Raw genomic sequence first — 21,804 nt, 5'->3', positions numbered from 1 at the left:
CTGTTGATTAAAAACATCTGGTTTAGAGTTTAGAGTCCCAGGACACGATGTTCCGACCTCGTCACTGAAGTTATGTGTAGTATTAGAACTGCATTGTGTGTTTGTAGCCGTGTCCTCATGTCTCCCATCATCCTCCAGGCCAGAGCTGCTGGAACAGCTGTGGAAAGCCAGAGCAGAGAAGAAGAAACTGAGGAAATCCATCAGAGAGTTTGAAGAGAATTTCTATCAGCATAATGGAAGGTAGGTGGTCTTTATGCACGTCATCTGAAATCCTCTAAATATAAGTAAAAGATTATTTAAAACACCTTGATGAACCGCGCTGTACGACAAAAATAAACACTGAGCCGTGCTGCTACATCACATGTAAAGAGTAATTGAAAGGCACTTGTGTAAACTGACATCTCGTAACCACATTAATAATGACAAGTGGCTCGTTCAGCTTGGCAGATGATTGATTAGTTACATGGTGCGTTTGCTTTTCAACAGAACAGTCAGAGAAACACTGGACTGACGAGAGCGGGTGTTAGAGCAGATGCTGAAATCAGGATCAGAGCATTGACAATGTGTTTATCATTAGAATAACTGTTTTAAAATGTTAAACTAAATCCTATATTAATATAAATAAAAAACCTTTACATTAAAAAAGTATGAGGCCGAGCTCCACCCAGTCCTCGTTCCCACTGCTCTGTTCGTCTCCTGTTGACTTGTAGATTCATGCTAACGTCACACACTGTTCACAGTCGGGAACCTTCAGCAGGACTTTATAATAATCTCCTCTCTCTCTCCTCTGCTGTAGAAATGTCCAGAAGGAGGATCGAGTGCCGATGCTGGAGGAGTACAGAGAGTACAAGAGGATCAAGGCCAAACTCCGCCTCCTGGAAGTTCTCATCAGTAAACAGGATTCCTCCAAGTCCATCTAGACCCTCCTCAAACACATCACTGCTGCCAGGACTCGCCCAGGACGCCCATCATCATCATCGTCAGACATCATCACACCTAGGAGAGGTTTAACGGAGCCAACAACAGCAACCACGTCACTGTCAGACCACTTGGTGCGCTGCAGTCATGTCATGGACAAAACCAGATCAGAGACAGAAACTCAACGTGAGGATTTCTCACCGACCAGTCAAAAAGTCGACAGTAAATTTAAAAATCAAGTGTTTTTTTAATCTATTTATTAATCGACCTCGTGGCAGAAAAGACATTTGCTAAATGATTTTAGATTTAGCAAACCGAGCACTGAACACGTTTCTCTTTTTTAGCATTTTGATGCTAAGTTTAATTCACTGTAAACTCACATTTCCAGTTTTTTTTCCATGACATGAATGCAGCAGCATCAGAAGTTAAACGTGAAAATCAGCCACAACTGATCCCGCGGCGTCATCATATCGTCTGAAAACACGGAGAACAAGGAACCATCACTGTGTTTTATCATCATCGTTTTCTCACCAACTCGACTCAACTTTGCACTTAAACATTTAAAAAAAAAAAAAGTTTAGACTTATTTCATTTAAAAAACTTTTCTGTTCTTTGTGTTCGTTTCCCTCCGACTGAGGAATCTTATCGGACAGCTCGAGGACTGGCCTTTTAAACGCTCTTCGCTCAAGACACTGTTTGTTTGGGACGCCGTCGTCCGTCTTCGCCTCGTTCCAGGGAGACGACTCCTGAAAGCTTCCTTGCAGCGAGGCGATCACATTATTCTTTTGATACAGCTTCAGTCGACATCCGGATGATTCACCCTCTGACCGATTTTAAAGTTTATTCACAAAGTTCAAAAACAAATGTGTGTGTGTTCATGTTTTAAATTTAAAAGAAAAAAAATCGACACTGCTGTTGAAAAATAATTCAGTGGTAAAAAACAGTAACTGTATTAACTTCCAGTGTGACCTCGGAGCTGTTGTAAAGACTGATTCTTATTTTCTTTTTCAGCATCTTTAGATTTTTCTTCTTTGTATTAATGTCTAAACTTAGCTTCTTATGATCTTTGTGCTTTTCAGTTGTCCTAAGCGCACACGTCTGAGTTTTAAGTCATGCTCGTGATACTTCGGCAGCATCTGAACGAAGAGACTCGTGGGAAACGGTCATGTTTGACGGCACTAGTTGTGACTGTTCTTGTTTTTCAGTTTTCAGTTCACACGTTTGTTTTGCTGCTCGGAGACGTCGCAGCTTTCGAGGGATTAGAGGTGATGAACTCTGAAAGGAGCCAGGGTTGTTGTCCGTGTTGCTGCTTCTCTAAAACCAGAAGTGTGTTGGTTAGAGTTCGGCTGTCGGCTCAGTTTGACAGTTTCCTGAGGAGGGGATGCAGGAAGATCCAGAACTGATTCATCTGTTGAAATTCACTGTAGCTTTAAAGGCTGGTTTGTATCGATGAGGTGCCAACTCTGCCAGCACTGATGTAAAAAACAGAAACAGAAACAGCCCCACCTGTTCAGGTCCTGCTCACCAGAGTCTGTGCTGAAGGAGCGATTAGTAGGTGAGAGGGAAATGGTTTTACAGTGACGACAGAAACGCAAAAAACACCACCGGCGTTCTTCTCTTGAGTCAAACTGGAAGTTCCAGTGAAGTTTAATGTCCTGCTGGCAGGTAAACTGAGAGGAGGTGAGCAGAGGAAAGTCCAGTTTGAGGTCAGACTTGAATCTAGATGAGGGACAGCGAGCAGTCCTGAATTTAAATAAGTTAGTGAACTGGTTGTTTAGCAGCTGATTAACTGTGGGATGTTGAAGCCACTGAAGGTAAATAAAAGTAAACGTATTTTTATACTGTGTTGAAAATCACTGTCACTATCGAAGCCGAATGCAGCAGTGACGGATTATAATCCAAGTTTAGAACAAGACTAAGAGCTGAACTTTGAAGGATACGATGGAGGCTGTGGCGAAAAAGGAGGGCGAAAAAAATATGTTAAAGGAATAAAAAAACAAAAGATGTTTAAAAAAAGAAAAAGATGTTATTTGCACAGCATTCACAGAATGCAGCCCTTTGTGTTTTTTTTTATTTGTATTTCTAAAATGAAGCACTACTTCTATACAAATATAAATATATACTGATACTGTACATAAAGAAAATACCAAAAGGAACAAACTTCAAAAATGTTTAAATTATTTCAAACATGGCTTTTGACCCCTTTGGTTCGTTGTACACGTGACGACCTGATGATGTGTTTTATTACTATTATAAATATTGCTATTATAACCATCATTTTGTGTGACGATGACAATAATCATTTTGTATCTACTCACTAACTTCAAAACCAGCTGTAGATGTTAATCCGTGTGCGGCTAATCAAACATGATCCTGCTCCGTGTTCTGATTTATTTTGTCGCTATGTGTAATATAAGCTAAAATAGAGGCAGTACTGTAGTGACGTTGCATGGCAAACGAGAACATAATAGTATGGAAAAATATGATGTATCGTTTCTATTATTTGTGCCATGACGAAGCAGCAATAACTCAAGTTTGTGTGGAGGTTTTACAGGATCCGGTTGTGATTGAGGTTCAATATTATTTGTTTTACACATTTTTACCACTGTTGTCAGCATAAAGTTCAAGTTGGCACCAAAATATTAATTTAACAAGAAGCTAAAAATAGTCAAAAAGCCAATAAACAGATGTGTTGCATCTGAAAACATTCCAGTTTTTAATCATCATTTAAAAAGTGGAAACAATTCATGTTATTCTCTCGAATATTTAAGAAGAAAAAAGGTGAAAAGTCGACTCGTTCGACGCCAACGTTTCCTAAAATCTGTTTGTTTTCCGTTTTATATTGTGCCTGCAACAAGTGGTAAAATGAACACGACTCACATGTTGTAAACTGTTGGTGTATTCTCTCTGTTAGTGCACAGTGTGTTTCATCTCACACTTACCAGCCGACGTGCACGGTGGTCTCTCTCTCACACACACACACACACACACACCTGGGATTTGTTGCAGAAGTCAGTGTCCCTCAAAGACGTCTCACAGCGTCTCCTGCAGAAGTCGGAGATACATTTTCAGTCTAAACAGAACAAATAAACTTGTTACCATTCTATGTTTTGGTAAAGAGAGTTTTTAAACCATTAAGAGTTGAAGGACACATCAGTTCATTCTTACTGATTTGTTGAATAAAGCTGGAAAACGACTGCTTCACATATTCGACACTGAGTTTTGTGATCAATTCTGAGGACTTCAGGAGCTGCTGCCTCCTCCAGGTGACCGACACGATGCTGTTTTATCACATTGATAGATTGTACAAACATCTGTATCTATACATGTTTTCTGACTTTGTGAATTTCTTTTTCCCCTGTTCATTAATCAAAAAAAAAAAAAAAAAAAAAGATGAGAAAACAATCAGTAACAAACATTTACACGTGAAAATAAAATGTCCAAGCCTTCCTCCCCAGTTCTCTCATTGTTCAAAACTCTGAACGCGACAACGTGGTTTAAATAAACAGACGCAATGATTAGTCCAGAGGTAATTAACAGACAGTTAATTAACTTTATATTTTATATTGAAATCTAAGTAGTTGTACTTTACTTGAACAGCGTCTTTCTGTACCATTTATACTGCACTACAATTTAAATGGTGATTTGTGCTTTTTAATCCACATTTAATCCATAAAACATATGAAAATCTTATTTTATGAATTGACTGTATCCTAAATGATAGTACAGCAGAGACATGAGTGAAAATAAAACATTTAACTCACGTATGTTGAAAATCATTTAGGTTTAAAGCAAAATACATACTTCATTTGTAATTATTATTATTTAATCATTTTTGTTTTACTGTTTAAATAAATAAATAATCAATTATTAACTGAAAAGTTAGGACATTAATCCATCATATAGACGTAAACCGCTCTAGTTGGTTCTTTGAGTTTTGTTCTTCAAACATCATCTGTATAAAAATACTAAAACTTCCACTGAATTTATTTGATAAAACAAAATTTATTGAACTGATAAAATTTCTTAGATTTTACTTTCTGCTCTTAAAACTCAGTAACTACAGTCCGTCTTCACTGACCTGCAGTACTTTTCATATGTCTTTATAAGATTTATTGTTTATACTGTTACTGTGTATAAAATACACAGTAACAGTATAAACAATAAAATGTGTATAAAAAAACAATAAACTGTGTATAAAATACACAGTAACAATACTGTCATCATTCATCACAACCTGTCAGCTGGTTTTATATTTGTAACTTGATCAGTTGCCGAAAAGACAAATTATTATCTGAAGTTCTAAATAATTAATAATTATTATCTAAAGAAAATCCCAAGAAAAGGTTGATAGAAAGAAAAGAAAAATAAAACTGATGCATTAAGATGATGGAAAAAGAAGTTGACGATATTAATTAACTTCAAATTAGCTAATTAAACAACTAAGTTATTAGTTCATGGTTTTATTTTGTAATAGAGTAAATAAGTAGTGTAGTAAGTAGTATTTGAGAGGTAATAGAGTATTTTAAAGTAAAGGAGTATTTGAATAGTAATAGAGTATTTGGATAGTAATAGAGTATATGAATAGTAATAGAGTATTTGAATAGTAATAGAGTATTTTGAATAGTAATAGAGTATTTGAATAGTAATAGAGTATATGAATAGTAATAGAGTATATGAATGGTAATAGAGTATATGAATGGTAATAGAGTATTTGAATAGTAATAGAGTTTTTGGAAAGTAACAGGTTTAGAAAGTTGAATGACGTTTTTACCACAAAGCCTCGAGGACGAGTTAACGACTGAATAAACAGCGTTTTCTTTCATTTTTATTAATTGAATTAAAAATAATTAAATAAAAATAACAATAAGTAAAAAATAAAAAGTAAATAATTAATTAATGACCGAGAAAACAGGAGAAAGAAGCTGCTTCAGTCAATTAAAGACAGAGAGAAACTCACCTGTGGCTGAAATCAACACTTCTTCCACCGGATTGACTTGCTCCTGTTTACACTTGAAATAGATCAGGATCAGGATCTGGATCAGGATCAGGATCAGGATCAGGATCAGGATCTGGATCAGGATTCGGGTCCTTCCTTCGTGGGTTTATTTGGATTTTAATGATAAATAAAGATAAATGAGATGAGACTCCTTAGTGCTCAGTAACCAGCACCAGTCCCTAATCAGACTAATTACACCTGTCAATCACATGTGTAAGCCACGCCCACACAGGGGCAGCGTCACATACTCAGTTTTACTACAAGTACTAGTACTTTTAAGTACTAGAGAAAAAATACTTCCAGTACCTAAAGTAAAGGTTTAATGTTGAACTACTGCTGATGTCAAATCATTTATTCACTGAATCTTCGTGCACTATTATCATTAAAGGTTGAACTAAATCTGTTTTATTTAACTTGCTGCTCACCTGAAGTTTGTAAATTCAATATAACACCCTCTTTATTTGTTGACAGTTTCAATTATAACATCTAAATCTGGAAAGTAAAGTACAATGAAGTACAATCAAAATAACATTTACTTCTCAAAGTAGTGGCGCAGAAGTACAAGATTTGAAATATAAGTACACTTATATTCAATAAGTACATACTATATTATTGATTTGTAGTTTTCGTACCTTCACCTCACCACCTCATCTTACTGATAAAATTATGATCATTTTGAATGTGTTATGAAAGGTGTTTTTAAAAAAGAATCATGATATCTGGAAAGTAAATAATAAAAAAATGCAACAGAAAAAACATCCATTTGTGTATTAAAAGGTTGAGTTTGGAGTGAGAGGGTTACACTGTCCGTTTTAAATCTAAACAAAGATGGAAAGTAAAAGTAAACCAGAAGCACTGTATAAACAAACAAATACATCGGCCCAAAAAAGAAACAAACCTCTGGTGTACACACAACAGTTATTACAAACAAGGGATTTGTAATCAAATATTAAGTTTTATTTACTTTAAAACCATCTGTTCAAACACTTTTGCTCATTTCAAATTTGCACAACCTGATACAAAAGGTGTCGTCTTCTGTCTCGTTTAATATCTCAAGATCTAAAAACCAGGAAACATCTTTTGACCTTAAACCCAAATAAAAACATGACATAGCCTGTGAGCAGACTAAGTGACTGATTTCTAGGACATGGGGAGGAGGCATGATTAGATTAAAAATGTCCCATTGTCATTAAAATGTATTTTTGTTACATTTTCCAATAAACCATCTTCATTACATGATCTACACTCTGCAGTATTTCATCAAAGTGAATCAGAGATCCAGATATAAAAAAATTAAAATAAACTTGACAGGATGTGCTGCTGTTGTGCCCTTGAAGGTAAAATCCCTGTTCACAGTCTTTTAGTGTGAGAGACAAAGCTCATGTCATCCAGAACATCTAAAGTGCTAATTGCAAAGAAGCACAAGTCATTTTAGAGCATTTTTACTTAAGACTCTGCGTGTTTCAAGTCTGAAGGTTTACAAATCGTCTGTAAATGCAGCAAACAAGCTTCAGCGACAACTGGAGACGAGTCCAACTTTCAAAAACGCATCAATTAATGAACTCACAATGTCGAGCGTCTAGTTTACAGCATTTACTGTTTATATTAAAAATATAACATCTGAAAATCTAACAACGAAACCTCTTCACAAAAAACAAAACAAAAATCACTTTAGGGTCCGTTTAGTAGCTTTTCTGGAGCCTGAACCATTAATTTAACATCTTAACCTGCGCCATAACGGATCAGAAGCTCAGAACCAGCGACTGAAAGGACCCTGAGAACATTTTGTGACAGTGAGCATCGACCACACTAGTGTTCAAGTTGCATATCGATCTAACGTATTGCTTCTTGTCTATAGTTTGAGTGTTTTACACGTTTCCTCGCGTCCAGGTAGAAACGGACGCAAACATCAACTAACAGAGACGTGAAATGCGTTGGAGATAGAGTCAGTCGTTTTTACCTGAATGAGCAGCGAGTGTTGTCAACTAATTCATTAAATGTCAAAAGACGTCTTTCACAACTTTGCAGAGTGTAAACGACGACTTCAAATGTCTTGTTTTTTTTTAAATGAAAGTCCAAAAACCTCAAAGAAAATCAGGATATGTGAAATGTAATGATGAATTGGCTGCTATTAGAGGTCAATTATCTCTGTTGATACAATAATAATTAGCTCGTTGTCTCAGCTCTACGATGCTCTGTAAACCGGGAGCGGTCTTGTTGCACACCAAACATTTAAGGGAGTGTTAGATTCACAACAGATGGATCGTCTGTCACAAGGATGGGATTAATGTAACTTAAAAAACAGGTTTACACATATAAAAACAACAGTTTGGTCTGTTAAGTGATTTATACAGAGGGCTTTGTGTCCAGTTTCTTCACGATTGCAAGCGGAAAAATATTGTCAAAGCTATGGCACCAGTCCGGCAGCTAAATAACAACTACGCCGTGTGGATGAACGTGAGTACAGCAAGACGTTATCAGGCTGAGAAAACAAAATGAGGACCTCAGTCTGATGTGAATAAATGCTATGTGATCAAAACAATAAATAGAAAATCTTACATTATACTTACAGCTGGATTTCTACAGTGCATGTTTGACACAAACAAATTGTTTCAGAGGGATTAAAAAAATCTCCAGCATACATCAAAACTGGCACATTTATGATTAAAGTGTTGGACTTTAAGTGTTTAAATGCTCCTGTGTGCAGGATCAGTAATGGAGACAGACAGCAGGTCAGTGGGGAGGGGGGGGGGCATATCATTCAGTGCAAGCCATCAGTGCATCAGTAGCATGTTGACAACAATGAAGTCCTACTATGTCAAATCTGATCAACTGGCCTGGGTCTGAAGTGGTTCTCTAAAACCTCTTTGCACAAAAAAAAACATCTCAAAAATATTAAATATAGTTCTTAACTTGCATATACTGTGTTTCTACATTCTTTAAACCTGCAGCTCGCTGTAGGTCGAGAACAAATGTTCTGTGTCTCTCTGGAAAGACGCTTCTCATTTAGTGGAGCTGCACAGGAATCGAACAAGCCGAGCAAACAGTTGTCATAAGATGATTTACGTTGTAGGAGCTCCAAATGCTCCATCACAGGCCGGTGCTGCAGCGTCCTAGTTATCGCAGCAGCATGAGTACGACTGTAAGCAGCTGTGCAGCTTGTGCGGTCACTTGATTGAGTAGATATTCGTTCAGCTGGTGTTTTAAAGTATTCAGTGCACCGGGTTTGGTACGGTCCATCATACAAACACCACCGTTACACAGCGGAGCCTCTAAAGCACTTTGCTCCATTCGGCTCTTCGGTTCTTTCTGACTAGACGTCCGTCAGCTGATGCAGCTGCTTGTTATGTGCTTGGCATTTGAGAAGTTCTAATAAGCCTGATCACCTGTGGCGACTGCTTCTGATCCAGTGCAACAGTGTCTGTAAACATTATGAAGTCACCGGGCTCTGTGTCTAAAAAAAACGACTCCCAGCAGCCATCTGTGATTGTGTCAGCTGAAGCCTGAGGGCGTCAAGTCCACTTAATGTTCACCGTCGAGCTTCAGACGTCAGTTTCAGTCTCTGATGCAGACCTGATGTTGTGGGAGGCTTGTGGTCATAGCGGCTTGTCAATCACTGCAACTCCTGAATAAGTGGGAAGAAAAGAGAGAAGCGGCTTCATACTCAAGTAAAATGTGAAGACTCGGTGCACAAATATCAATCGATCAGTTCAGAGTTACCAGCATAGCTGCGTCCGTTGCTCATGTTGGTGGGAATGAGAGTCCACTTGTCTGTGGCTGGGTTGTAGAACTCAACAGAGGAGAGGTTACAAGAGCCGTCGTCTCCTCCGATAACGTACAGCAGCCCGTTAATGGCACAGACACCTTGAGGAGAGTTACATACTTTTAACAACACTTCGCTGATTCATCTCGTTCATGACCAGTTCAATGATGATAATGAAATGTGAAAACCATCTAAAACAAACTGTGAGACTGCGGCTGTTCTCTGACCTGCGTTTCGTCTGCACATGTTCATGTCACAAACCAGTCTCCAGCTGTTGGTCTGAGAGTCGTACACCTCCACACTCTTCCTCACCAGAGGTCCATCGTGTCCTCCTGCTGCATACAGCTGACCTCCCAACACACCCACACCTGGAGGAGAAATACTCATGTGTTGTAGTGTTGTGACTCCACTGATTTCCATTTCTGTCATATTCAACACTGACATTGCTACAACAGTTGTTTTATGTGTTTTACATGATGTCCCATTAAACACTCTCAATACATAAACGTTATGAAGCTCACAGCTGGAGGATTTTCACGCTGTAGTGTTTTTTTCTAGGATCACTGTCGGTGCATTTGCAGATGCCGTCCACTGCGTGGTGCTAATTCACAATATGAAACTGGTGGAACCAGCTTAATGCAGAACAGATTCACTACATGTACAGTAAAAAGGTGCTTTACCAGACTGACGTGTTGAGTGATTACTACTAGTGTTTAAGAGGGATCTGATTCTATATAAGCAGGATAAGATGTTCAGTATGTGTCCGTGTACCCGCTCCACTGCGCCGTGTGCTCATGTCGGCCACGTAGCACCACTGATCAGCGACAGGGTCGTACTTTTCCACCGTACTGAGACACTGACGGGATGCTCCATCGTAGCCTCCGACTGCAAACAACTTACCTGCAGAGACACAAACACAGGTCATTAGACTTTTGGCTCATCACAGAAATGGTTCCTAACGTAACCCACATCCCAGACTGACTAAAGGTCTTACCATCAACCACCCCCACACCCACACTGCTGCGTCGAGTGTTCATAGAGGCTACATACATCCACTCATTGCTTTTATAACTGTAGGCTTCTACTGTCGACAATCCTGAAGGAGAGACACAGAGAAAAGAACAGAGAAGAGGACAAATAGTGAATAATATGACTGTGTAGGAGAAGAAAGTGGCCTCTGTGTCCTGTATTTAGGCATTTAGTATATTGCTCGTAAATTTTTCACACTCATGTCATTTTTTCAGTCAGTTATTTTAAATAATTTTTCCCTTTACACTTCACATGTTAACTATTTTTCTAAACTCACTTTTTGAGCCGTGGTTCATCAACAGTGGACAAAAATAAAAATTCATCTACTAAAAATAACTTTCAGCCATTTGGTGTGTGGGAGCGAATGCGTGCATCTCACCTATACTTCCGTTAAAACCCCCGACAGCATACAGTAAATCTCCGAGCACGGCAGCTCCCAGCGTACTGCGCCTCTCCTGCATGCTCGTGACGGGGCTCCACTGGTCTCTCGCTCCATCGTACACGTCCACCGTTCGCTCCCGCAGTGAACTGTTGAACCCTCCGACTGCATACACCCGGCCTGCCATGGAAACCACGCCTGGGAAAACAAAGACAACGAAACGGATTATTTAAAAAATAAAAGCTGTTAAAGCTGTTTTTAACCTGCGCTGCGTTTGGAGAGCGTTTCTAGTGTGTGTCTACTTTCTATTACTGCTCAATATGTTTCAACAAATGCTATGAATAATTATTAATCTGGGCGCAAAGCGACTATTTAACAGATCAATAGAATAATAAATGATAATTCACATGAGAAGCTGCACAGACTGCATGAACGGACCTGCACGGCAGCGTCTTGAAGGAAGGTCGGCTACTTGGTACCAACGGTCTTCCTGGAAGTCATAACACTCCACACTGCGGATCGCTTTGGGAGCCTGACCCCCCACCACAATCATCACCTGTAAATTCACAGGGCTGGTTTATTAATGAAGCCGACACACCTGCTTTCTACAAGGCACGTGCATTTTGTATTTGGCAGTTTTGTTGAGCGGATGCGACGGTGGATGTGTGTTCATGTACCTTGGGGATGCTGATAGGCGTTCGCGGTCGGGTTCTGTCTGTCTTGATGAGGTGCCGCTGATCAGCTGGCAGCAGGTGATACTTCATGGCTTCTATGAGAAAATCTTTACAGGTGTTGTTGTTCTTTATCAAAGCCTCTTCCTCCACGATCTGAAACAGGGACACAAATCACAATAACTTTAAAAATACTCAGCAGTGGATAATAAAATAATCCTAGTACACAACAAGGCGCTTGGTGTTTTACACTAAACAAAATTCAGGTGCCAACTCATTTCTAAGTCTAGTTACATTTTATATGCAGAGAAAGACAGAGAAGAGTTGAACAAAGTAGGAGTGGGACAGAGAATTTCCTACCTGTACCAGGTAATCCCTGGACAGGAGTGGAAGTCTGACGTGCTCCATCAGTTTGGGCATGTACTCCAGACGAGCCGGCTTATCGTGCTTGATCCAAGTTATCATAGCCTCAAACACCTGAGTGATGAAGAGCACAGTCAGTGCATTTACATACATCTTAGATTAGATTAGAGAAACCTGATTTCTTGAGGTAGATTTCTCTGATTGTTTTGCCACGTGAACGCGTAAATGAGTTTCTAATCGGCTATAGTTGACTCCCAGCAGGACGCAGCACACTGAAAGTAGCACACCTTTGTTTTACACCTTTTTCTATTCAAAAACAGGTTTTGGTGAAGACGTCACACCCTGCCGATGATCTGCTGCTTCAAATTCATTGATTTACATAAATTCACACCTGATCATCTCCTGTTGCCCTGTGGAGCGGCTCCACTGGAGCAAATAAGTAACTGAGTGTCCCTCCCCTCCTGCACAAAGGGACCCAACGATGATAGTTGATGGAATAGGAGCCGTTACCTCAAAGACTTCCTAGAGGTTCCTCTCTAGCTGGGTTCAAACTTCTTTTTGCAATTCATTTTTTAATTAAATTTTAAGGCAGAACAAAAAAGGATAAATTAACAGTAGGAATACAAAGAAGTTCTTAATAAATTAATCTTTCTGGCTTATAAGTACAGGACACCTGCTATCAGAGCTTGTGTAGTCTCTGTCGTATACATTACAAACTATAATAAGAAGCATCAGAGTGGAGAAAAACATCTTTCAGTTCAACCTCAGAGTTGTAATTCTGACTTTAGTATCACATAATTCAGCAGTATCTCATCGCATCTCCTGATTCAGCCTGTCTGACTCCTTCTGTGTCTCTGACTGAACCAGCCTCTGACACTTCCTGTTGACAGGCTAACAGCACACAGATATGTCAGCCTCTGGTGTAAGTCAGCTGACAAGGTCAGCTTATCGGTCTCAGTGTGTTGCACAGTTACAGACCTCTCTCGGCTTCTATTATATCTTTATCTCGTCTCTTTCCTGGTAGTCTGTTATTTTGATCCTTTCTGAATGGGCTGAAGTGTATTTGTGTGTGCACGGTGCTGCCCGACCTTCTCCTCTGTGGAGACGGTGAGTTTATCACTGGAGATGAGGCTGCACACTTGTTGTAGAGAAAGGCCAAGAAACTCCTCTCCCTGCACCACCTCAGTGAAATGCTGCTCTGAGAGACACAGATATGCAGGGTTACAAATCAGGCACACTAAATGTTTCACCTAACAAGCTGTGTAAAACACACACACAATGCCCAATTAGAAGATGACATGTTCAGTCTCTGTGGGCATGAATCGTTTTCCAAACATTACAGCATTTTTCAGTGCTGCTGGAACGAACCGTTACATAAAAACACCAACACCTACCAAACACCACACACACTCACAGTGGCAAGGATGACTCAGGACTTGTGGTGGGAACAGCGAGGAGCTTACCAGCATATGCGTGGGCCTGGTTCAGAAGCTGCGTGCATGTGTGCAGGTCAGCAAAAGCTCTAATGCCCAAACAGTTGGTGGGGTGAAGCTGAGACTGCAGGAACTCACAGCAAACCTGACGAACATCCATCAGCTGGAGGAGACTGGCTGCTGGCAGAAGAACCTGCAAAGACGACACACACATACAGTCAAATCAAAAGTGCAGCTGGATTTTATTTGTCAAAGAATTTAATGGAAGGAGTTTTCTGAATTCCTCACTGAACCCGTCTTCTGGGTTCAAACAAACCTTCCTGATGCAAAGAACTCAGGTCAGTCAGCTAGTTTGTTAAATAACCAGCTACTCAACCAAACTGCGACAAGGCTACAGCATAATTAATCCAGAAAACTGGCCAAGAAGCCAACCACACATCTCGGTATCTATCATCTAGTTATCAATTTGTTAGGTGGCCAGAAGAACATTCAATATTGATATTATTAAATCAACTGTTGCATGTCTGTACCTGCAAAACTGTGTGTTTGCAACCCAAATAAAGTTAAGAACATATTTGCTGCAAATCCTATTTGCCTTTGTTTGTGAACATTAGCTAATGTAATATTGTCTGCAAGTGAACAGGCTGCAGTGTATTTTACCACTATAGTTTGGCACTAACATCATTACACAGATAGCTCTGAAGTCTCAATGAATACACTGACTTTACAGTAGTGAAAGAGACTGAACATTAAAAAAGAAAACTTTTGCAAGCTAGAGGTAGAAAAAAAAAATAACATTGACACAGTGAAATCAGAGGAAACTGTGGAGCTGTGTGCGATTTTGGTCTCTGTAATCAAAGCACCTTGAACTTGTGTCTTTTCTTACAAGCTGCAACAATCCTGATAATATTGATATCAACTTGTATCCATAAAAGTGTTTCTGTGAATCTGGGCTCACAGCAGACAAAGCCACCCTTTGACAGACCCACACACTAGTTTAACTAGGTCACTGAGACTCTGTCTGCACACTCACTCACTCCTGAGTGACTACTGTTCTCCTGTTTTCCAGCTGTCCTGAAGCCTTATGTCTTCTAAAGTGGATCATCAGGTCCACTGTGTCTGTGTGCAGCTATGACACACTAGTACACGCACACGAATCACAGGAGTGAGGGCAGCACAACACATACTAGCAAGATCTTGACACAGACTCCTTTGAAACCTCATTCTTTCATAACAATGATTCTGCCATGCTTTAATCAAGCATTATGGTTCACGACAAACTACCATCAACTCAATATGAAGACATGTTCTGCCAGCCACAAGACAGAAGTGGGATTTATAGTCTGATTAAACTGCATGTTCAGTGGTTAGATACAGTCAGAAACCCAACACACACACACACACACACACATTTCTGAAGTCATCTTAACGGTACTTCATTCTTGAAAAGGTTGGATAATAATGGGCGATGTTAGCTGAAGTGACTATGTGCGTACATTTACAGTCAACCTCTCTGCACGGCACTCCTCCTGAAAATCCTGACAAGTTTGCTGTGCAGCCTGACAGCTCCTTTCTTCTCCTCCACTAATGCTTAATTTCAGTTGCAGTGGGTATGCATCCATCCGGTGGCTCCTTCTCTACTTTACTATCTCTATGTGTCAGGTCTGCCATCTTCAGCTGAACCCTGAACTTCACCTGAATGTGTACGATATTGTCTAATATTCAAGTCTCGACCAACTTCATCTGACTCCTTTAGATGTGAAAGAGCAGCAGCTCTACTTTGAGCTCCTTCCTAATGCCCAAACTCCTAACTCTATCTCTGAGCCCCACAATCAAACCACTAACTCTAGGGTTGGTAGATCACTGCTCTACCAACTCAGCTACTGCCGCCCCCATATAGGAAGTACTGACACTAGTATAAGCCACACATGTTGCACACAGCTGATGTTTTATCCACTACTTTGTACATCACACTACTGTAAATCTGTAATGCTCCTATAGAGCAGACAGAAACTGGACTCAGCACTTTATATACAGTGGCAAGAAAAAGTATATGAACCTTTGGGATTACGCAGAGTTTTGCATGAATTGGTCATAAAATGTGCTCCGATCTTCATCTGAGTCACAACAATACAAAAACACAGTCTGCTTATAATACTACTACATAAACATTGTATGTTTTCATTTTTATTGAACATAACATGTAAACATTCACAGTGCAGGGTGGAAAAAGTATGTGAACCTTTGGACTTAATAACTGGTTGACCCTTCTTTGGCAGCAATAACCTCAACCAAACGTTTCCTGTAGTTACAGATCAGACCTGCACAACGATCTAGAGTAATTTTGGACCACTCCTCTTCACAAAACTGTTTCAGTGTAGCAATATTCTTGGGATGTCTGGTGTGAATGGCTCTCTTAAGGTCATGCCACAGCATTTCAATCAGGTTGAGGTCAGGACTCTGACTGGGTCACTCCAGAAGGCATATTTTGTTCTGTTGAAACTATTCTTTTGTTGAATTACTTGTATGCTTTGGGTCATTGTCCTGTTGCATCACCCATCCTCTGTGGAGCTTCAGTTGGTGGACAGATGGTCTTACGTTTACCTCCAAAATGTCTTGATAAACTCTGGGATTCATTTTTCCATCAATGACAACAATCCGTCCAGGCCCTGAGGCAGCAAAGCAGCCCCAAACCATGATGCTCCCTCCGCCATGTTTTACAGTGGGGATGAGGTTTTGATGTTGGTGTGCTGTGGCCTTTTTTCTCCACACATAGTGTTGTGTGTTTCAAACCAACTCAATTTTGGTTTCATCTGTCCACAGAATATTTTGCCAGTAGTGCTGTGGAACATCCAGGTGCTCTTTTGCAAACTTCAAACATGCTTCAATATTTTTTTTGGACAGCAAAGGCTTCCTCCGTGGTGTCCTCCCATGTACTCCATTGTTGTTTAATGTTTTCCTTATTGTAGATGTGTCAACAAAAATGTTAGCATGTGCCAGAGATTTCTGTAAGTCTTTGGCTGACACTTTAGCTGGATTCTTCTTTACCTCATTCAGCATTCTGCTCTGTGCTCTTGCAGTCATCTTTACAGGACAACCACGCCTAGGGAGAGTAGCAACAGTGCTGAACTTTCTCCATTTGTAGACAGTCTGTCTTACCGTGGACACATGAGCTTTTGGAGATACTTTTTTAACCCTTCCCAGCTTCATGCAAGTCAACAATTCTTGATCGTAGGTCTTCTGAGAGCTCTTTTCAGTGAGGCATGGTTCACATCAGGCAGTGCTTTTTGAAATCAGTAAACCCAAAACTGGTGTGTGTTTTCAAAGGGCAGGACAGCTTTCAGCAAAACATCCAATATCATCACACTGTTTAAACAATGTTTACATGTTATGTTCAATAAAAACATGAAAACATGTAATGTTTGCGTAGTATTACTTTAAACAGACTGTGTTTTTCTATTGTTTTGACTTAGATGAAGATCAGAGCACATTTTATGACCAATTCATGCAAAACTCCACGTAATTCCAAAGGGTTTCCATACTTTTTCTTGCCACTGTATTACAAATACGTTTTAAAAAGGTTATTGCCGTGAGGCTTTTTCTGAATATGGCTTAACCTGTTTCATACAACACATAGATACTCCAAGACGCGATGAGTGAATCGTATCCACTGAAAGTCTCATTGTTTACTTGAACCATTCCTCTACCAAGTAAGACGCAGACAAAAACATCTGTAGGTGTCATAATTAAGAGCAGATATTTCACCATGATTGGTAAAATAAATCTTTAAATTAATACGATACAAGCCTCAGAACACTCACACTTTACACGTTTATAAGACAGCCAATCAAGCAGGCACGCTGCTTACAGAGGGAGGATTTCCTGCCTTTCTCCACGCACTCTTCCTGTGCTAATAATCAGAGGAAGTTTCCTGCCTGCAGCTTGATCCTGTTGAATTTATTCAACCCTGACGAAGGGCCACACAGCCACTAACAGTCAGTGCACCAGTGCTGCCCCGTTGACAGCAAAGCACGACTCACAACCTTTACCAGATCTTCCTTCCCCTGTGGAAAACACCTGATCTTAAGGCAGGTTTACTTTGGAAATTCTGAAATTTCCAAAGAAATTTCCAAGCAAATATTAGAGAGTTTTAGCAATCAGAGGCTTGAAGAAACAACATCCCTGATAAGCAAATGCTTTAAATAGTTACAGAGTAAACTCCTAAATTCTCCCATGTTCAGATCAACTTCCTCTTTACTACCTAAACACTACATTTTTACAATTTAACGTAGAAAATGTTTGATAGGTGCTCTAGAGGACTGAGAAGTAGAAAGACACTGAAACAAGGTCTAAAATTTCTCTCCACACTGACAAAATCAGTGTTCTAACATTTGGTTAAATGTTTTTAATCACTAAATCCGCCACACACTAACTGACTTAAAATATATACAACTGACCATTTTGTGTATCTTGGAGCAGTTAGATGCTAATATTTTTTTTACCAACTTGATATGCCAGCTATGCACAGAAACAGGTTCCAACAGAAGCCACAAGACAAGTTTCCTTCATGACAAGGAGGACGTTTTGTAACTGTGTGACTAATCCTATGAAGCCAGATCTTTTTACCAGAAACTGAAGCTGTTTTTTCAAAAAACTGTAAAACAATAAGACAGTGTAACAAAAATGAATTGGGCTAGTGAAATTGTGATCCTTCAGTAGCAACATGTTTATTTCTTTAAACCTGAGGAAGAGCTCAAATGTCTCTATGAACACTTAAAGGAAAACTGTTCAACCTTCATCTCCACTAACACTTTCTTACCTGGACGTTGTCCTCTGTGACCTCGATCTCAGCCGTGTAGATGTAGTCGACCAGTTTTCTCAGGGTCTGACCATCAACCTCTCTGATCTCCACCTGATGAGCTTTGCTCTCACTCATATCACCTGCACACAGAGAAAAACACACAGTTAAAGGCATAAAAACACAGACATACAAATAAGCATAGACTTACACTGACTCATATGCTGGTGTCAAGCAAACAACAGCGTACCAGTGAACATGGCACAGAAGTAGGGGCTACAGGACGCCAGGACCACCCTGTGAGCAGGCACTTCAACGCTCCCTGCTACCAGCTGGACGTCACACAGCATCTTTTTACTGAACAGTGACAAGTAACAGTGAGAAAGACCACATTTCTGATCAGCATTTGTTTTGGACTGGACTGAGACTCGTTTCTATTTGTGGAACAATTTTTTTCGAAGATTGACACTAAAATCTTATTAAATTAATATGTTAAGATTAAGTTTCTGTTGGGACAAACAACACACCTCCTCAGGTCGTTCATCAGCTGGAAAGCTTTCCTCATGTGTGTCTGGTTGAAGGTGACCATCCCTCCGTTCACAGCGTCCTCCTCCGAGTCTGTGGTACAGTTTGGACGTGGTGATGCCGGTGTGGCCACCAGACTGTCAAGACATGAGAGGCAGTGTCTAGATCACTGGGGATAGATGGTGACTCTAAAGTCAGACACACTACTTTTACTCAGACAAAAATCCATTAAAATACAAAATGCAATCTTACAATACATAATATTATTATTATGACTGCACTGATGAGACAAACTAGTTAAGGATTAACTTTATTGAGAAGACTCCCCATAAGCCTGGAGTTATTTTGTGTTCTACAATCAATAAACCTAATTAGCCTCCTTAAACTGATAAATAAGAAATGGTTAGTTACTAAAGAAGGACAATGTTCAACATGTAGATTAAAATACAATACACTGTCTCATCAAGGCATTTTGATTGTCTTTATTATTTATTATTACCATGATCAAATACTGTTTACAAATCAGTCACTTCTCATAATGATGAAAGAAAACAGCAGATTGACCACACAGAAGACAATCTTGCACTTAATGTACGACATGTAAATGAGGTTAAATATTCATCTTTTAACCAAAGATAAACCTGCTGTGAGCTGAGAGCAGGTGGCAGGAGCAAAACAAGAAATGTGTCATGGCCCAAAAAACAGGATCCAACGGGACATTGCATAATGTCATGTGTAAAAATGCTTGACTGCATCTACCGTGCAGGTACTTGCAGTGTGTGCTCTCTGGAGTCTCCCAATTATCTAGTAATCACCTTTTGTTGACAAAACAGTTGGAAGAATAATGATGCAGCACTTACAAGCCATGGGAATATTATGGTAAATCAGTGGGACATGACAGTGAAGTGGGTAAACTAAGTAATACTAAACAGTTCACACATAAAGTAGCTCTTTGTGTTAAAAACATCTAGATTCATTTAACACAAAATTGAGTTTGTTGTGCGTCAGGTTGTCATGTTGCTAGCTATTAGCATTGCTATCCATTTAACTTCATTGCTAACATAAGCTTTTGGTAGCTGCCGTTATAAATCATCGCTTTAAAATCGCACAAGGAATACATTTTGGGAGTATTAAAAGCCGGATCACATCCTATAAGATTCGTGTCGATGACATCTTCCAAATGTCTACATGTTAATTAGAGTTTAATTAGCAATTTAACAGCATCAGCTGGGCGACCAACGGTGCTAGCTAACTTCTCGAGGCTAACTAGTCAACAAGGCTAGCTTGAGTTCGTGTGCTAGTAAAGAGCCCATTTCACTGTCTGTGCCGGGTTTACGGTCAGTGGATCATGTGGGTAAAACGTTATCCGACAGATGTAGAAGCAGCGTGAATCGCAGCTTTACAAAATAATCCCTCCAGCTGAGCCAACTCACCCCAGCGACACACCGTCCATCCTCCCGGAGTCAGAGACCGCAGCAGGCATGAGCTCCGAGCGGCCACAGATCGTGTGTGAGCAAGAGGAGCCACTCCGCAGGTGAAAGGAGTGCACAAACACACGCACAGCTTAGGGGAACGGTCCTGTGCACTAAAACTTTATAGACGTATTTATTGTTCATTATTCATTTCATTTGAGTGGTATACCATCACATAGACACTCAATGTGTCATCGCAAACAAACTACTGCTATTTGAAATACACACTAACAAAACATAGGAATTACAACAAGAACAAAAAGCCTTTATTCATACACAAAGAAATAATGTGCTGATACAGCTCATTAACAAGATATTAACTTCTTGGATGCAGATACAAACTCCACCAGGCACTCAATCCTCTGAGAAAATGTAAAGCTGTATAATTTTACCACTAATACTGCAGTGTGGGTGTTTGTGTGTGTGATTATTCTTTGGAATAATTATTATTTATATAGTAAAGATTGGATAATGTTTCCATATTAACTGAATAAGTATGATGTTTTTGTCTCTTTAACTGGGTTTTCTTTATCTAATTACTTTTAGGATTTACTCATTTTAGGTCATATTGGTGCAGAAATAAAAATAAGAAATGGGTTCACAAAATTTCAAGGCCACAGGACATACTGTATATATGTCATTTGTTCTCATGTTTTTCTTGAAAACAAGATCGTGATCTAGATTAAATGGTAAAATAAAGCTTAACATGAGGATCGATTTATATTTGGATTGTGCCAGTCAGCATAGTAAATAGGTCAATAACCTAAAATCGCCAGAATTTGTCCAAAATTATTTTTCTAAATTGGAGAAATCAGCTCCACTGAGGTACAATATCAACTGAGGTGGGTCCTGCATTAGTATTTGTGTCCATGTCATGTTACATGATGCATATCTCAGGCACTTCATTTTATCCCAAGCATAAGTTTGTATACTGGTTCCTTTTCTCTGAAACTTAAAAGCGAAAGAACGCACAGAGGGAGGCAGCAGGTGGTCAGCAGGGGCCTCCATCAGATTAACTGCCCAAAAACACTGAGTAGTAAATGTAACATGGTTTAATCCACTTCAATAAAACAAAGATGCTCACGCACCAGGTTGTCTAAATGCAGGTCATGCACCATTATAAAGAGAACTGATCAGTCTTGAGTCCTCATCTGTTCTCAGCACTTTTAAAATCATGTCTTTTCACTCTTTGATTTCATACTAAATTAAATTTAGTGAACTTGCTTTGCAGGCATGTACTGCACCGCTATAAAGACCAATTTATGTTGACCTTCAAAAACTGTGGACCATGTCACTTAAATGGTAGCATAGTGCTCCTGGTGATGCACAAAAGTACCATCTGCTGGTATAAAATGGCCGATGAACTGGAAATGCAGGGATTTTAAATGCAATACTCCCTCCTGGTGGTAGCTGTATGAACTCAATTAACAAGGTTACCAAAGGGATCAGAAGCC

General features: G+C 39.6%; 2 protein-coding genes across 7 annotated transcripts in view; one reads left to right on the top strand and one right to left on the bottom strand.

Annotated features, from left to right (window-relative positions):
- The window catches only part of fam13b (family with sequence similarity 13 member B), a 59,357-nt gene extending 55,047 nt beyond the window's left edge, over nt 1-4,310 (top strand). For all 6 annotated transcript variants that reach the window (XM_026357463.1, XM_026357464.1, XM_026357462.1 and 3 more), the window contains 2 exons: nt 139-240; nt 797-4,310. In XM_026357463.1, the coding sequence (XP_026213248.1) occupies nt 139-240; nt 797-920 (226 nt within the window). In that variant the 3' untranslated portion in view covers nt 921-4,310. The remainder of the gene's footprint in view (nt 1-138; nt 241-796) is intronic.
- A 2,122-nt stretch (nt 4,311-6,432) lies between these two features.
- klhl3 (kelch-like family member 3) lies at nt 6,433-21,774 on the bottom strand. The gene is made up of 15 exons (XM_026357351.1): nt 20,312-21,774; nt 18,881-19,015; nt 18,604-18,710; nt 18,375-18,496; nt 13,586-13,748; nt 13,211-13,320; nt 12,120-12,236; nt 11,766-11,915; nt 11,527-11,644; nt 11,089-11,286; nt 10,675-10,776; nt 10,452-10,580; nt 9,908-10,048; nt 9,638-9,781; nt 6,433-9,542 (listed from the first exon to the last, which is right to left on the bottom strand). The coding sequence occupies exons 1-15, from the start codon at nt 20,359-20,361 to the stop codon at nt 9,514-9,516; spliced, it is 1,815 nt and encodes a 604-aa protein (XP_026213136.1). The 5' UTR covers nt 20,362-21,774; the 3' UTR covers nt 6,433-9,513.
- Nucleotides 21,775-21,804: the final 30 nt, after the last annotated feature.

Source organism: Anabas testudineus, chromosome 10 (genome assembly GCF_900324465.2).
Source record: "Anabas testudineus chromosome 10, fAnaTes1.2, whole genome shotgun sequence".
Classification (NCBI taxonomy): Eukaryota; Metazoa; Chordata; class Actinopteri; order Anabantiformes; family Anabantidae; genus Anabas; species Anabas testudineus.
This window is presented reverse-complemented; position numbering and strand designations above follow the sequence as displayed.